Source organism: Coregonus lavaretus (assembly GCF_964263955.1).
Source record: "Coregonus lavaretus genome assembly, chromosome: 10".
In the NCBI taxonomy this organism is placed as follows: Eukaryota; Metazoa; Chordata; class Actinopteri; order Salmoniformes; family Salmonidae; genus Coregonus; species Coregonus lavaretus.
The window spans coordinates 1,715,672-1,734,803 of NC_139997.1; the positions used below are offsets into that span (position 1 = coordinate 1,715,672).

The window sequence follows — 19,132 nt, forward strand, 5'->3', positions numbered from 1 at the left end:
AGGATTCTCTACTACTAACTACCTGCTGAACATTAAGGATTCTCTACCTGCTGAACATTAAGGATTCTCTACTGAACATTAAGAATTCTCTACTACTAACTCCCTGCTGAACATTAAGGATTCACTACCTGCTGAACATTAAGGATTCTCTACTGAACATTAAGGATTCTCTACCTGCTGAACATTAAGGATTCTCTACCTGCTGAACATTAAGGATTCTCTACTGAACATTAAGGATTCTCTACCTGCTGAACATTAAGGATTCTCTACTGAACATTAAGGATTCTCTACCTGCTGAACATTAAGGATTCTCTACTGAACATTAAGGATTCTCTACCTGCTGAACATTAAGGATTCTCTACTGAACATTAAGGATTCTCTACCTGCTGAACATTAAGGATTCTCTACTACTAACTCCCTGCTGAACATTAAGCCTGGTGTGTTTCCTGAAGCAGTAATTATGACGTTGTGTGGAAACTGGAAGGAACTGTGTGTTGGCTAAGTGGAAAAAGGCAAGCAAAACACTGGTCTAGACCTATATGCTACGTATTTGGCCCTACAAGCCTTTCTGAAGAGAAAATTCAGTAACTCAAGAGTTGAATTTCCTCTTCAATTCAATTTGCGCCTCAATTCCTGCACCTTGCTCGGAGTGCGAGGTAGCATTTTCCATTTTAATCATTTAGCAGACGCTTTTATCCAGAGCCACTTACAGGAACAAGAAAGGGTTAAGTGCCTTGCTCAAGGGTACATCGACAGATTTCCCCCCCATGTCAGCTCCGGGATTCAAACCAGCGACCTTTCGGTTACTGGCCAACCCTTTTGTCCTACATTCCTTTCACACAATCTGCTCTGCTTGAAATTCACTTTCTCACATTCCAAGAATACTCCGCTGTTTGTAGCTGACGCAGCATCTAAATATGGTCTACTGCTACTGGTGGTAGTTGGAGGGGAAGTCGTAAAGGGCCTAGCTGGTGGTAGTTGGAGGGGAAGTCGTAAAGGGCCTAGCTGGTGGTAGTTGGAGGGGAAGTCGTAAAGGGCCTAGCTGGTGGTAGTTGGAGGGGAAGTCGTAAAGGGCCTAGCTGGTGGTAGTTGGAGGGGAAGTCGTAAAGGGCCTAGCTGGTGGTAGTTGGAGGGGAAGTCGTAAAGGGCCTAGCTGGTGGTAGTTGGAGGGGAAGTCGTAAAGGGCCTAGCTGGTGGTAGTTGGAGGGGAAGTCGTAAAGGGCCTAGTATATGTTTCTTATATCTCCTAGATATAGGACAAACACTTCAAAATGATGGTCCTCTGTAGCTCAGCTGGTAGAGCACGGCGCTTGTAACGCCAAGGTAGTGGGTTCGATCCCCGGGACCACCCATACACAAAAAAATAAAATAATGTATGCACGCATGACTAAGTCGCTTTGGATAAAAGCGTCTGCTAAATGGCATATTATTATTATTATAAAACCTTGTTTGTTATTATTAATTTTTGGACTGTCTTATTTGCCAATTTCGAATGTTGTATTCAATTGCGTTTCTATGGACTATAGTGGTAATAGCCAAATTCTATATTTTGTCAAATATTGTCCTAAAGGGGTCCTAAAATTCAAAATCAAATAGCTAAATGATCTATAGTAAGACCATCTTAAAACAATTCCATATGTACTTTACACCACTGGGTACTAGCTAGTTAGTGTGTACTAACTAGCTGCACAAGCAACAGTGGTTAACATAATGCCCTGGAACAAAGATACTGACTCGCGCGATCCACAAGACCAACAAACCTCTACAGGTTGCGCGCGCACATACCATTTGGGACGCTAAAATACCATCTGAGACTCACGCGCATTTTGAGGTTTTGCAGACCACGCGGCGTCATCGCACACTCTGCAGCTGGATGCTTCTCGTCAAATGGGGGCACAGTGTTTTCTCGCGCTGCCCTATCGCGGCATTGGTAATGACGCTAGCTAGTGAACGGGTTTCCTTAGCCAGGTGCTAGCTAGTGAACGGGTTTCCTTAGCCAGGTGCTAGCTAGTGAACGGGTTTCCTTAGCCAGGTGCTAGCTAGTGAACGGGTTTCCTTAGCCAGGTGCTAGCTAGTGAACGGGTTTCCTTAGCCAGGTGCTAGCTAGTGAACGGGTTTCCTTAGCCAGGTGCTAGCTAGTGAACGGGTTTCCTTAGCCAGGTGCTAGCTAGTGAACGGGTTTCCTTAGCCAGGTGCTAGCTAGTGAACGGGTTTCCTTAGCCAGGTGCTAGCTACGGGTCCGGAATGACACCAGTATCATGGTACTTGTTAGTATCCGGAAAACAGCCCTAATTTTGGATGCAAACATCATTATGTTGTCATCCAGAGTCACATGTTTATTTTCCAAGCTATAGCACACAATATTTTACATACAGACAGTTTTTTTAAAGGACAAAAGAGTTTGATCTGCTTTGTGTTTTTAATTTTTGGCATGCAAAAAATATTGCGATACTGGTAACTTATCGTCTAGATACCGAGGCACTAAAGTAACTAGCTCTCCAAAACCCTTCTCGTATGTAGGGTTTTCAGCGGTTACATTCGCCGACTGTTGGCTCCATGTAAAGTACAATTCCAATGTTGTGTTTTAACGTTTAGAAATGTAAATAAATCACCGCTTTCAACTCATTTCGTTCATTTGAGTCAGTAAAAGGCGTCTGCATGCTTCCCAGTCGAAACAGTTCGGAAGAGTTTGTGCATATATTATTATGACAACATTTTGTGATGTTTTTGTTAATTTTGGTCTTCAGCAAGGTTTTTTGGGGGCTGTTTGGGCACACATTTCTCGAGGCAAGCCGAAGTTGGTAGCCGAAGCCTACGCCCCTTCGTCTGTGATCGGTCAACAGTAGGGACTCTTCAATAAAGTCTTTGTTGTCATTCAATGAGAGACGACTCATTTTCATGCACAATCTTTTCATTGAGAAATACTGCACCAAACGTCTTAGTTAAATGTAAAATTGTGCGACTAAGATCTCCTCTGCAAAAACGTCTAAATTAATGACAGATTTCTTGAGCTACACTACATGGTCAAAAGTATGTGGACACGTCTTCATATTAGTTGATTCTATTTCAGCCACACCCGTTGCTGACAGCACACAGCCATGCAATCTCCACAGACAAACATTGGCAGTAGAATGGCCTTACTGAAGAGCTCAGTGACTTTCAACGTGGCACCATCATAGGATGCCACCTTTCCAAAAAGTCAGTTCATCAAATTTCTGCTCTGCTAGAGCTGCCACGGTCAACTGTAAGTGGAAACGTCTAGGAGCAACAACGGCTCAGCCGTGAAGTGGTAGGCCACACAAGCTCACAGAATGGGACCGCAGAGTGCTGAAGCGCGTAAAATTCGTCGGTCCTTGGTTGCAACACTCACTACAGAGTTCCAAACTGCCTCTGGAAGCAACGTCAGCACAAAAACTGTTAGTCGGGAGCTTCATGAAATGGGTTTCCATGACTGAGCAGCTGCACACAAGCCTAAGATCACCATGCGCAATGCCAAGCGTTGACTGGAGTGGTATAAAGCTAGCCGCCATTGGACTCTGGAGCAGTGAAAACGCGTTCTATGGAGTGATGAATCACGCTTCACCATCTGGCAGTCCGACGGACAAATCTGGGTTTGATTATTTATTGATACCTTTGAAACGAGGTCTAGTTGCGGCCGCAACCAGACTAGATTGTGAACAGAATGATATTGCTTTACTGTTTGCCCAATAGGCTATCCTTCGCAAACTGCAGCAGCCACCCAAACGATTCGTTCTCGAGTTCGATGGTTGAGCAGAGGCAGGCTCAGTATGTTTTGGTTCTACAAAGCTGTCAATCGATAACATTCAATAATCAATTGATTGCATTCATTCTTGCACCATGTGATCATTTATCAACGTGTATTTTCCATCTATGCTGCCTGATCTATTTTTCTGGGCGCACATGATAGACAGTTGGTGGTTGGAGTACGGTATTAATTCTGCTGTAGAATTCATTGAGACCACCAGGTCAAACTAACAAATAAAATGAACGAGTCACTCGAACAATGAATCATGACACGAGTCAGTAAAGAATCGTTCGCGAACTACACTTCACTAGGAAACTCAAACTGTATATCTTGCTATCTGGTTGAACACGGCACGTGTATAACTACAACCAGTTAGCAAGTCGGAAATGTCACAATTCCAAATAGCATTTGAACGCGGAATTACACACAGGTGTTTGGAGCACGCTAGACAGCCAATTAGCACAGGTGGCCGCCTATGTCTTCCGCAAACCAAACGATGTAACATGGAGAGATGGCCGTGTGGAAACACTAACCCTATAAAGGTGTGTAGTAATGGAACATTTTGTTTTTGGGGAATTATTTATTTATTGCCGATATGATATGTTCCATATATTTCGAAACCCATACCGTAATCAATGCGTTTTAACGTTCAAAACGAGCGTCGGGGATCTTAAAACGAAACCCACAAGAAGATGCTATTGTCAATATGCGCTAAAAGCAGTTTTTTTTATTGTTTTTTTATTTCACCTTTATTTAACCAGGTAAGCCTGTTGAGAACAAGTTCTCATTTACAACTGCGACCTGGCCAAGATAAAGCAAAGCAGTGCAATAAAAACAACACAGAGTTACATATGGGATAAAAAACATAAAGTCAAAAATACAACAGAAAATATATATACAGTGTGTGCAAATGTAGCAAGTTATGGAGGTAAGGCAATAAATAGGCTATAGTGCAAAATAATTACAATAGTATTAACACTGGAATGCTAGATGTGCAAGAGATTATGTGCAAATAGAGATACTGGGGTGCAAATGAGCAAAATAAATAACAATATAGGGATGAGGTAGTTGGGTGGGCTAATTTCAGATGGGCTGTGTACAGGTGCAGTGATCGGTAAGGTGCTCTGACAACTGATGCTTAAAGTTATTGAGGGAGATAAGAGTCTCCAGCTTCAGAGATTTTTGCAATTCGTTCCAGTCATTGGCAGCAGAGAACTGGAAGGAATGGCGGCCAAAGGAGGTGTTGGCTTTGGGGATGACCAGTGAGATATACCTGCTGGAGCGCAGACTACGGGTGGGTGTTGCTATGGTGACCAGCAAGCTAAGATAAGACGGGGATTTGCCTAGCAGTGATTTATAGATGGCCTGGAGCCAGTGGGTTTGGCGACGAATATGTAGTGAGGACCAGCCAACAAGAGCGTACAGGTCACAGTGGTGGGTAGTGTATGGGGCTTTGGAGGCAAAACGGATGGCACTGTGATAGACTACATCCAATTTGCTGAGTAGAGTGTTGGAGGCTATTTTGTAAATGACATCGCCGAAGTCAAGGATCGGTAGGATAGTCAGTTTTACGAGGGCATGTTTGGCAGCATGAGTGAAGGAGGTTAGCGTCTATGAATGGGGTACAAGATGACTAGCTAACCCAATGAATTACACGGTGTAATTAATTGGTCTATAAGATAACTAGTTAGTTAACGTCATCATCTAAATACCATTGTGACCATATCAGAGGCGTTCACATAGGTTCAGTCAAAAGACAATGCCATACCGATGATGCTGATTTCGTAGCTAGTGTTAGCGTCAACAGCGCTAGCAGCTAATGTAAAATCAGTAACAAATATAGTGATATTTCCAACTTTGTCTGTGCCAGTAGCTTGCTAAATAAAAGGAAGCGCTGAAAAACATCAGTTTAGATATTTAAACAAAACAATAGTTAGTGGCTAACAATTTAACGGTATTAGCGATAGATTACCTTAGCTAGCTAACTTAGTTAGATAGTAAGCTAATCGATGTTTAGCTAACTAGTCATCTCACTCAAGGTGGCTATCCTGTGCGAGGTTGGAGAGGTTCAGTCTATCGACATAGATAGACAGCTAACGTTATTTTTGGCTTCTCTTCATGCTAACTTTGTTAGCTAACGTTAGCTTGCGACATACTTTAGCTAGCTAACTTAGTGTGTCTAGCTAAATTGATAGGCAATACTTACACATAGATGATGGACATCAAATGCATAAACCACAGTACGCAAAATAGAATGAATCCAAAGATGGAGAACCCTTGCATGGCAAGATCCAGAAGGTCCATTGCTGTGGCTAGCTACTACGTTAAAGGCCGTTGTTGTTGTCTCTACACCACTGGTGTAAATATCCAAGCACACTGGCGAGCCTAAAGGGAAGTCTTCCAAAGGACGTCGCTTGAGGTACTTACTGGGCGAGGTATGGCGCTTCCGCTCATGAGGTCAGTCTTCTTCTGGGGGTTTTTATGTGGCGGTTGGCAACCAACTTTACGGCGCATTACCGCCACCCACTGGACAGGAGTGTGTACCAGAGACAGTGAAGGTCTAAATCTGAGGAAACATTTACATTTTAGTCATTTAGCAGAGCGACTTACAGTTAGTGAGTGCATACATTTTTCAAACTGGCTCCCAGTGGGAATCGAACCCACAACCCTGGCATTGCAAACACCATGCTCTACCAACTGAGCTACACAGGATGAAATACATAATTAAATACTACATCCCCTGAAAATTTCCTCAGCAGTTCACTTAATCCTGGCTCTTCAACCCCATTACTCCTCAAATCTAATAACAATCGCTCCCTTTCTCTCACATTTTTCTGGCACTGAAATACCATTATCTACCTCATAGCTTTCTGACATAGAGCTCCCCACCCTCATGACACTTCCCTGGGGGGGGGGTACCATTATCTACCTCATAGCTTTCTGACATAGAGCTCCCCACCTTCATGACACTTCCCTGGGACGGGGGGTACCATTATCTACCTCATAGCTTTCTGACATGGAGCTCCCCACCCTCATGACACTTCCCTGGGGGGTACCATTATCTACCTCATAGCGTTTCTTAAACGGAAGCAAAGGGAACAAAACGGGGATAAACATACCTGAATTTGTCCAATAGAAACTCTCATTTGCAACTGTTTGGACTAATGATTACACCCTAGATCAGCTAGGTGCAGGCAAGAGCGTGCAAGGCGGTATTGAATGTGTCGCTGTCTGTCACCTTGATTACTAAAGATTATCTCGACCTGTGTGCACCCGCGTTGTAAACTTTCATTCATAGGCTAGGTTGTAGCAACCTCATGATGGGTACAGGGAACATTAGAGTATGGTGTAGGAGCCTAAACCTATCAATGTTACATTGAGCTGGGTGAATGGAATATGAATAACAGTCATCCAATATGATGTAATAGAAATAAGGCCATGTTCATAAAAAAATAAAAAAATAATCCTCCCTCATCTTAAACGTCACTGACCGCCACTGGATTTGATTCCCGCAAAATCACCCTGTTGTCCCGCATTTGGGTATTTGAAATGTGGTCACCTTATTTACAGCGATGCGGCCTCTGCAGATCTCCGCATCGCTGTAAATGCTGTACGGCCACTGCAGACCATGGATTGACCATAAAATCGGCTTTAAGTGTCTATAGTACGAATCAGGTTACAAAAAATTAAAGTTTATTGGTTGTGTACACAGTTTAGCAGATGTTATAGCGGATGCAGCGAAAATGCTTATGTTACTAGCTCCTAACAGTGCAGTAAAAATGTCAAACAAGTACACAAATAATAAAAATAAAAAAACTAGAAACAAGAAATCACGAATGTCAGAACGAATCCAGTTAACAATCCAAATAACACTATCAGTAATCCAAATGCAATCTATGCGTATATACACCAAAAAATATATACTAAGAATGCTGTGTACAGCTGTAGGTCAGCCTGGTCTCAGACCAGACGTAACATAGTAAATGTAAATCCGTAGATAAATAGTTTGCAATAGCAATGGCGTCTTTTCTAGGCACTAACTCCGCCATGGCTTGTTAGGACTACAAGCTGGTGAGCTCTATTACAGTGAGCTACAGTGGGGAGAACAAGTATTTGATACACTGCCGATTTTGCAGGTTTTCCTACTTACAAAGCATGTAGAGGTCTGTAATTTTTATCATAGGTACACTTCAACTGTGAGAGACGGAATCTAAAACAAAAATCCAGAAAATCACATTGTATGATTTTTAAGTAATTCATTTGCATTTTATTGCGTGACATAAGTATTTGATCACCTACCAACCAGTAAGAATTCCGGCTCTCACAGACCTGTTAGTTTTCCTTTAAGAAGCCCTCCTGTTCTCCACTCATTACCTGTATTAACTGCAACTGTTTGAACTCATTACCTGTATAAAAGACACCTGCCCACACACTCAATCAAATAGACTCCAACCTCTCCACAATGGCCAAGACCAGAGAGCTATGTAAGGACATCAGGGATAAAATTGTAGACCTGCACAAGGCTGGGATGGGATACAGGACAATAGGCAAGCAGCTTGGTGAGAAGGCAACAACTGTTGGCGCAATTATTAGAAAATGGAAGAAGTTCAAGATGACGGTCAATCACCCTCGGTCTGGGGCTCCATGCAAGATCTCACCTCGTGGGGCATCAATGATCATGAGGAAGGTGAAGGATCAGCCCAGAACTACACGGCAGGACCTGGTCAATGACCTGAAGAGAGCTGGGACCACAGTCTCAAAGAAAACCATTAGTAACACACTACGCCGTCATGGATTAAAATCCTGCAGCGCACTTAAGGTCCCCCTGCTCAAGCCAGCGCATGTCCAGGCCCGTCTGAAGTTTGCCAATGACCATCTGGATGATCCAGAGGAGGAATGGGAGAAGATCATGTGGTCTGATGAGACAAAAATAGAGCTTTTTGGTCTAAACTCCACTCGCCGTGTTTGGAGGAAGAAGAAGGATGAGTACAACCCCAAGAACACCATCCCAACCGTGAAGCATGTAGGTGGAAACATCATTCTTTGGGGATGCTTTTCTGCAAAGGGGACAGGACGACTGCACCGTATTGAGGGGAGGATGGATGGGGCCATGTATCGCGAGATCTTGGCCAACAACCTCCTTCCCTCAGTAAGAGCATTGAAGATGGGTCGTGGCTGGGTCTTCCAGCATGACAACGACCCGAAACACACAGCCAGGGCAACTAAGGAGTGGCTCCGTAAGAAGCATCTCAAGGTCCTGGAGTGGCCTAGCCAGTTTCCAGACCTGAACCCAATAGAAAATCTTTGGAGGGAGCTGAAAGTCCGTATTGCCCAGCGACAGCCCCGAAACCTGAAGGATCTGGAGAAGGTCTGTATGGAGGAGTGGGCCAAAATCCCTGCTGCAGTGTGTGCAAACCTGGTCAAGACCTACAGGAAATGTATGATCTCTGTAATTGCAAACAAAGGTTTCTGTACCAAATATTAAGTTCTGCTTTTCTGATGTATCAAATACTTATGTCATGTAATAAAATGCTAATTAATTACTTAAAAATCATACAATGTGATTTTCTGGATTTTTGTTTTAGATTCCGTGTCTCACAGTTGAAGTGTACCTATGATAAAAATGACAGACCTCTACATGCTTTGTAAGTAGGAAAACCTGCAAAATCGGCAGTGTATCAAATACTTGTTCTCCCCACTGTATGTCAAGAATCCAATATATAGATGAACAGTGTAACAAAAATGCAATGCACAGTAGTAGATATATTAGAATGAGCTAGGTAAAGAATCCAGTGCATTCGGGAAGTATTCAGACCCCTTCCCTTTTTCTACATTCTGTTACGTTACAGCCTTATTCTAAAATGGATTTAATAAAAATTGTTCCTCATCAATCTACACACAATACCCCATAATGACAAAGCAACAAAAAAAAAAACGTATTCAGACCCTTTGCTATGAGTCTCGAAATTGAGCTCAGGTGCATCCTGTTTCCATTGATCACCCTTGAGATGTTTCTACAACTTGATTGGAGTCCACCTGTGGTAAATTCAATTGATTGGACATGATTTGGAAAGGCACACACCTGTCTATATAAGGTCCCACAGTTGACAGTGCATGTCAGAGCAAAAACCAAACCATGACTTCGAAGGAATTGTCCGTAGAGCTCCGAGACAGGATTGTGTCAAGGTACAGATCTGGGGAAGGGTACCAGAAAATGTCTGCAGCATTGAAGGTCCCCAAGAACACAGTGGCCTCCATCATTCTTAAATGGAAGAAGTTTGGAACCACCAAGACTCTTCCTATAGCTGGCCGCCCGGACAAACTGAGCAATCGGGGGAGAAGGTCCTTGGTCAGGGAGGTGACCAAGAACCCGACGGTCACTCTGACAGAGCTCTATAGTTCCTCTGTGGAGATGGTAGAACCTTCCAGAAGGACAACCATCTCTGCAGCACTCCACCAATCAGACCTTTATGGTAGAGTGGCCAGACGAAAGCCACTCAGTAAAAAGCACATGACAGCCCGCTTGGAGTTTGCCAAAACACACCTAAGGGACTCTCAGATCATGAGAAACAAGATTCTCTGGTCTGATGAAATCAAGATTGAACTCTTTGGCCTGAATGCCAAGCATCACGTCTGTAGTATGTAAAATGTATGCACTCACTAACTGTAAGTCGCTCTGGATAAGAGCGTCTGCTAAATTACTAAAATGTAAATGTAAAAATGTCTGGAGGAAACCTGGCACCATCCCTACAGTGAAGCATGGTGGTGGCAGCATCATGCTGTGGGGATTTTTTTCAATGGCAGGGACTGGGAGACTAGTCAAAGTACAGAGAGCATGGAGCAAAGTACAGAGAGATCCTTGATGAAAACCTGCTCAAGAGCGCTCAGGACCTCAGACTGGGGCGAAGGTTCACCTTCCGACAGGACAACGACCCTAAGCACACAGCCAAGACAACGCAGGAGTGGCTTCAGGACAAGTCTCTGAATGTCCTTGAGTGGCCCAGCCAGAGCCCTGAATTGAACCTGATCGAACATCTCTGGAGAGACCTGAAAATAGCTTTGCAGCGATGCTCCCCATCCAACCTGACAGAGCTTGAGAGGATCTGTAGAGAAGAATGGGAGAAACTCCCCAAATACAGGTGTGGCAAGTTTGTAGCCTGGGCATTGTTGTTCACTAATTAACTCCAAGTAGGGAAAGGATGGCGGGGTTGAAAAGTAATAAAGGGGAGTATATATATAAAAAACATGGGGGATTGGAAGTGATGCAGACAATTACATTGATAGAAGATACAATCTATCTGCAATATTAAGCTGATCCATCCCCCAGAAAAAAATAATAAATAAATTGTTTGTAGCGTCATACCCAACAACACTTGAGGCTGTAATCGCTGCCAAAGGTGATTCAACAAAGTACTGAGTAAAGGGTCTGAATACTTCTGTAAATGTATAACTTCCATTTACATTTCAAAAAACCTGTTTTTGCTTTGTCATTATGGTGTATTGTGTGTAGATTGATGAGGGGGTTAAAAACAATGTAATCCTTTTTAGAATAAGGCTGTAACATAACAAAATGTGGAAAAAGTCAAGGGGTCTGAATACTTTCCCAATGCGCTGTAAATAAACAGTGTGAAAAACACAGTATATAAAGAAATGGTCCAGTGTTTTTAATGTTTGCTATAAGTTATATGGGACAACAGCGTTGGCTGTGTGTGGGTGTATGCGTGTGTGTGTGTGTGTGTGTGTGTATATATCTGAGGACAGGAGTCTGTGTGTGTTTCTGTCTCCTACTGCAGGAGTGTTAAGTAGATTGCGTCATCATCCTCTTCATTTGAGAAGACGACTGATTAAATATTTGAGTAATCAAATGTGTTTTTGTGTTTTAAAAAAAATGTGTAACGCTAAAATACCTATCACATCACACATTTAGTAATGACAGAATGCGTTTGAAACTTCACGCACAGTAAAACTTTTGTATGACTTAATACAATTATTTTATCGATAGTAGTGGGAGAAAAAAAAGATGCTTGTACATTGATAAGCACACCAAAGGTGGCATTAATGATAAGTAATCAAATAGCCCATTTCACACCGTAGTCTGCTGAATTTGCAAGATAATGGTCGTGTTCCTCTGTTGAAATGTTGCGTGCATCAACCAATGGTTGCGCGCCACGTCATCGTCTGTGTCATCGACTGACAGATTGCTATAACATATGATGTGGTTAGCTGATACATTAAATACCCCTATCCAGGCGTTGTACGTTCTGGCAGGCGTCAGCAACGCCTGGGCAGAGGAACGCGACAAATGAAAATGTGGCACTGACTCACCCATGGGTTGACGTTTCAGCATTGTCTCAATGAAGAGTTCCGTGTTCGACTAGCCATGTGCGACATGCACACGCATTTACAAGCCTGCTACAATCTTTACTAACGTCATGCCACTGATGATTGGCTGAGAGAAATTGATGATAAAAAAGATTGTGGGGGCTGTTTTGTTAGACTTCAGTGCGGCTTTTGACATTATCGATCATAGTGATCATGGTCCTCTGTAGCTCAGCTGGTAGAGCACGGCGCTTGTAACGCTAAGGTAGTGGGTTCGATCCCCGGGACCACCCATACACAAAAAATAAATGTATGCACGCATGACTGTAAGTCGCTTTGGATAAAAGCGTCTGCTAAATGGCATATTATTATTATTATTATTATAGTCTGCTGCTGGAAAAATGTATGTGTTATGGCTTTACACCCCCTGCTATACTGTGGATAAAGAGTTACCTGTCTGACAGAACACAGAGGGTGTTCTTTAATGGAAGCCTCTCCAACATAATCCAGGTAGAATCAGGAATTCCCCAGGGCAGCTGTCTAGGCCCCTTACCCTTTTCAATCTTTACTAACGACATGCCACTGGCTTTGAGTAAAGCGGATGACTCAACATTATACACGTCAGCTACTACAGCGACTGAAATGACTGCAACACTTAACAAAGAGCTGCAGTTAGTTTCAGAATGGATGGCAAGGAATAAGTTAGACCTAAATATTTCCAAAACTAAAAGCATTGTATTTGGGACAAATTATTTACTAAACCCTAAACCTCAACTAAATCTTGTAATGAATAATGTAGAAATTGAGCAAGTTGAGGAGACTAAATTGCTTGGAGTAACCCTGGATTGTAAACTGTCATGGTCAAAACATGTTGATACAACAGTAGCTAAGATGGGGAGAAGTCTGTCCATAATAAAGCGCTGCTCTGCCTTCTTAACAGCACTATCAACAACGCAGGTCCTACAGGCCCTAGTTTTGTCGCACCTGGACTACTGTTCAGTCGGGTGGTCAGGTGCCACAAAGAGGGACTTAGGAAAATTGCAATTGGCTCAGAACAGTGCATCACGGTTGGCCCTTAAATGTACACAGAGAGCTAACATTAATAATATGCATGTCAATCTCTCCTGGTTCAAAGTGGAGGGGAGATTGACTTCATCACTACTTGTATTTGTGAGAGGTATTGACATGTTGAATGCACCGAGCTGTCTGTTTGAACTACTGGCACACAGCTCGGACACCCACAAGACATGCCACCAGAGGTCTCTTAACAGTCCCCAAGTCCAGAACAGACTATGGGAGGCGCACAGTACTACATAGAGCCATGACTACATGGAACTCTATTCCACATCAGGTAACTCATGCCAGCAGTAAAATTAGATTTAAAAAACAGATAAAAATACACCTTATGGAACAGCGGGGACTGTGAAGCAACACAAACACAGACACATGCATACAAACACACGATAACATACACACTATACACACATGTACACATGGATTTTGTGTTGTAGATATGTGGTAGTAGAGTAGAGGCCTGAGGGAACACACTTAATATGTTGTGAAATCTGTTATGAATGTATTGTAATGTTTTTAAAATGTATAACTGTCTTAATTTTGCTGGACCCCAGGAAGAGTAGCTGCTGCCTTGGCATCAGCTAATGGGGATCCATAATGAATATAAAATACAAATACAAATACTGGTTAGCGGCAGGCGGGTGAGGCGGGTGAGCAATATCCACCGCCATAATAGGGGAGAGTGGGGTAAGTTGAGCCGTTTTTTTTCATTCAGCATCACCAGGTCAAGGAAAATATAGTATTCTGTCTAACAAAAAATCTACATATATACTGTATCTACATATATTTCAGGATTTTTTCTTTTTCTTTTTATTTCACCTTTATTTAACCAGGTAAGCCAGTTGAGAACAAGTTCTCATTTACAACTGCGACCTGGCCAAGATAAAGCAAAGCAGTGCGATAAAAACAACAACATGGGACAAGCATCATGGCCATGGGACAAGCATCATGACACCTATAAGAAAATACCTAACTTGTTTCTTCCTTCACAGACTCCATGAAACAATGACCTCTTCCTAAATATTTGGTCACATGATACATTTTTGTGTATGGTTTCCTAGAAACAAGGGGTGACTCAACTAACCCTTCGGCTCACTCCTTCTTTAGCAGGGTTGGACAGGGACCAGAAATCACTCCTTCTTTAGCAGGGTTGGACAGGGACCAGAAATCACTCCTTCTTTAGCAGGGTTGGACAGGGACCAGAAATCAGCCCTGGCATTTCTAACACACTCAACTAACCCTTCGGCTCACTCCTTCTTTAGCAGGGTTGGACAGGGACCAGAAATCAGCCCTGGCATTTCTAACACACTCAACTAACCCTTCGGCTCACTCCTTCTTTAGCAGGGTTGGACAGGGACCAGAAATCAGCCCTGGCATTTCTAACACACAGGCCCTTTTTTTTCGTTGAGGCCCCCCATTATTAGCGAGATAATTATAACTTTGAGCAGAAAACCCAAAGTTAAACAGCTCTACTGGGCTAAAAATGGACCAGCCCATCTGGCATTTGCCCAGATTGCTAGTCCTCCCCTGTTCTTTAGTGTAATATCATAAACAGTTCTGAATATAATTGTAGGCCCATGTTGGAGAAAGGAGTGCCTCAGAGAAGGACTAGGTTACATTTCAGGTTGTAGATGCAGTCAAGTTTCCTGTCATCTTCATGAACAAATCATTTCATTCAAGTTTTAACCAAACTGCCTTGTATTCATGGAATGCATGACTTGTAATTAGGAATGCACTTTAGCAATCCTTGCACCCGTCGGGAGTTTCCAAACTCTCACGCACAAACACTCCCCATCTCTCTCTCTCCCCACCTTTCTCTCTCACACACACACACGATTGCTTCCTCGTGCAGGTTGTACGACTCCAGAGAGATTTCCATCGTCAGTGAGAGTGAGGCAATACTCAGCATGTAATATATGTTATCATAATAAGTATCGGTGGAAACATTACAGCCAGAGAGGAGAGGCTCAGGTCACATGACGCCATGATGACACATCTCCATGGGAACAACAGGAGAGTTCACATTAGTCATGTAGACTATTATGAGATGTTGGGTGTGTTGTTGGGAAGCATATCCATCCAGTACCCCTTTAACTGGGCGTTACCACAATAAGTCTATATACCATCAGTAGAAAACATTTCAGATCATTTCACATAAATAGCTCATCAAAAAAACGTTTCGGTTAAACATTCTTGAATTAATTTACACACAAACATGTGAAACTAGAGCAAGTTATTATTGAGTTTAGACATATTATTAAAATTCAACAGCGCACAATATTTTAACAATACCAAACAGACAGGTAATAATCAACCCAAATTAATCTATGCAGCACATTGGTTTGTTTACTAAGCATTTCCCTTTCTGGTGCACTTAAACGACCTCTATAAATCGCTGACTGAAGTACATCATAGCAACACTCAATACTTTGTCCTCCTGTAAAATAATGTATTGCCTTTATCTGGTTCATCCCCATCCAGTGGTGTTTTACAGTATGGGGTCGTCACCAGGATGGACATATTAATATAAAACTATATGATGGAACAGCTACAGTTGAAGTCGGAAGTTTACGTACACCTTAGCCAAATACATTTAAAACTCAGTTTTTCACAATTCCTGACATTTAATCCTAGTAAAAAATTCCCTGTCTTAGGTCAGTTAGGATCACCACTTTATTTTAGGAATGTGAAATGTCAGAATAATAGTAGAGATAATTATTTATTTCAGCTTTTATTTCTTTCATCACATTCCCAGAGGGTCAGAAGTTTACATACACTCAATTAGTATTTGGTAGCATTGCCTTTAAATTGTTTAACTTGGGTCAAACGTTTTGGGTAGCCTTCCACAAGCTTCCCACAATAAGTTGGGTGAATTTTGGCCCATTCCTCCTGACAGAGCTGGTGTAACTGAATCAGGTTTGTAGGCCTCCTTGCTGCACACGTTTTTCAGTTCTGCCCACACATTTTCTATAGGATTGAGGTCAGGGCTTTGTGATGGCCACTCCAATACCTTGACTTTGTTGCCCTTAAAACATTTTGCCACAACTTTGGAAGTATGCTTGGGGTCATTGTCCATTTGGAAGACCCATTTGCGACCAAGCTTTAACTTCCTGACTGATGTCTTGAGATGTTGCTTCAATATATCCACAATTTTCCTTCCTCATGATGCCATCTATTTTGTGAAGTGCACCAGTCCCTCCTGCAGCAAAGCACCCCCACAGCATGATGCTGTCACCCCCGTGCTTCACGGTTAGGATGGTGTTCTTCGGCTTGCAAGCGTCCCCCTTTTTCCTCCAAACATAACGATGGTCATTATGGCCAAACAGTTCTATTTGTGTTTCATCAGACCAGAGGACATTTCTTCAAAAAGTACGATCTTTGTCCCCATGTGCAGTTGCAAACCGTAGTCTGGCTTTTTTATGGCGGTTTTGGAGCAGTGGCTTCTTCCTTGCTGAGCGGTCTTTCAGGTTATGTCGATATAGGACTCGTTTTACTGTGGATATTGTCACGATCGTCGAAAGGATTGGACCAATGCGCAGCGTGGAATGCGAACATACTTTATTATTAAATTCACCACACGAACAAAACAACAAAACGATACGTGAAGTCCTTGGTAACAAAACACAAACCATACACGGAACAAGATCCCACAATACACTGTGCCAAACAGGCTGCCTAAGTATGGTTCCCAATCAGAGACAACAATCAACAGCTGATTCACGTTGCCTCTGATTGAGAACCACACCGGCCAACATAGAAAACACATAACTAGAGACTACCATAGAAACACAAAACATAGACACTACACACCCTGGCTCAACATAACAGAGTCCCTAGAGCCAGGGCATGACAGATATAGATACTTTTGTACCTGTTTCCTCCAGCATCTTCACAAGGTCCTTTGCTGTTGTTCTGGGATTGATTTGCACTTTTCGCACCAAAGTACGTTAAATCTCTAGGAGACAGAATGAGTCTCCTTCCTGAGCGGTATGACGGCTGTGTGGTCCCATGGTGTTTATACTTGCGTACTATTGTTTGTACAGATGAACGTGGTACCTTCAGGCGTTTGGAAATTGCTCCCAAGAATGAACCAGAATTGTGGAGGTCTACAATTTTTTTCTGAGGTCTTGGCTGATTTCTTTTGATTTTCCCATGATGTCAAGCAAAGAGGCACTGAGTTTACATTTACATTTTAGTCATTTAGCAGACGCTCTTATCCAGAGCGACTTACAGTTAGTGAATACATTTTTTTTTTTATACTGCCCCCCCGTGGGAATCGAACCCACAACCCTGGCGTTGCAAACGCCATGCTCTATCAACTGAGCTACATCCCTGCCGGCTATTCCCTCCCCTACCCTGGACAACTCTGGGCCAATTGTGCGCCGCCCATGAGTCTCCCGGTCGCGGCCGGCTGCGACAGAGCCTGGATTCGAACCAGGATCTCTAGTGGCACAGTTAGCACTGCGATGCAGTGCCTTAGACCACTGCGCCACTCAGGAGCCTTGGCAGGCTTTGAAGGTAGGCCTTGAAATACATCCACAGGTACACCTCCAATTGACTAAAATGATGTCAATTAGCCTATCAGAAGCTTCTAAAGCCATGACATAATTTTCTGGAATTTTCCAAGCTGTTTAAAGTCACAGTCAACTTAGTGTATGTAAACTTCTGACCAACTGGAATTGTGATACAGTGAATTATAAGTGAAATAATCTGTCTGTAAACAATTGTTGGAAAAATGACTTGTGTCATGCACAAAGTAGATGTCCTAACCGACTTGCCAAAACTATAGTTTGTTAACAAGAAATTTGTGGAGTGGTTGAAAAACGAGTTTTAATGACTCCAACCTAAGTGTATGTAAACTTCCGACTTCAACTGTATGTCGCACATGCAGCTAACAAAAACATATGGAAATGTCTGCTCTACCCAAAATTACAACCAAATAATTGCAGCATTACCGCAAAAATGGAAGAGGAAAGTGGAAGGGGGAAAAAGTAAGGAACTTGTCTGTCGGCCTTGCATTAAAGAACATAACTGGTGAAAAGAAACTGTGATAAATAAAACAGTATATCAGTTTCATTTAAGGACCAAAGGATTGACAGCCGTCCCATATAGATTGCAAAATAGTTGGGAAGAGATTTTTGACGTACCGATTCCAAGGCACATGGTTTATGAACTGATACGCAAAACGACACCGGATTCAAATTTAGAATTTTTCATTTTAAATTATTATACAAAATTCTTGCAACCAATAGAATGTTATATATATGGGGGATACAACCATCCCATCTCTGCAGATTTTGCTGCGGAGAGACATAATCATTAGATCATTTGTTTTGGTACTGTCCATATGTAGCTTGTTTTTGGTCGCAGATTCAGGAATGGCTGAAGAATTGCAATATTTACCTGGAGCTAACCCTGCAGTTAGCACTACTGGGTGATCTGAAATGTCATAGTCAATCATTCAATAATATAATAATACTTTTAGCAAAAATGTTTATTTTCAATTTACAATCTGTAGAAATGTGAATAGAAAGGTTCAGAACTTTTGTGAAAGATCACAGCACAGTTGAAAAATATATGGCAAATAGAAATCCAATATGGATGGTGTTAAGAGATAGATGGGAGGTGTTGAATGGAGCTGAAGGATGGGACTAATAACAACTAATAACAACAAGATGACTAATGTAAAGCATACTGTGTCCATAATACGTACACCACCAGTCAAAAGTTTTAGAACACCTACTCATTCAAGGGTTTTTCTTTATTTTTTTTACTATTTTCTACATTGTAGGATAATAGTGAAGACATCAAAACTATGAAATAACACATATGGAATCATGTAGTAACCAAAGAATAACCAAAGAAGTGTTAAACAAATCAAAATATATTTTGTAGTTGAGATTCTTCAAATAGCCACCCTTTGCCTTGATGACAACTTTGCACACTCTTGGCATTCTCTCAACCAGCTTCACT

General features: G+C 42.3%; 1 protein-coding gene across 1 annotated transcript in view; it reads right to left on the bottom strand.

Annotated features, from left to right (window-relative positions):
• LOC311136689 (ceramide glucosyltransferase-like) overlaps positions 1–6,175 on the bottom strand; it is a 35,133-nt gene extending 28,958 nt beyond the window's left edge. Inside the window, exon 1 of the mRNA XM_084170916.1 lies at positions 5,973–6,175. Within this exon, the coding sequence (XP_084027042.1) occupies positions 5,973–6,070 (98 nt within the window). The 5' untranslated portion in view covers positions 6,071–6,175. The remainder of the gene's footprint in view (positions 1–5,972) is intronic.
• Positions 6,176–19,132: the final 12,957 nt, after the last annotated feature.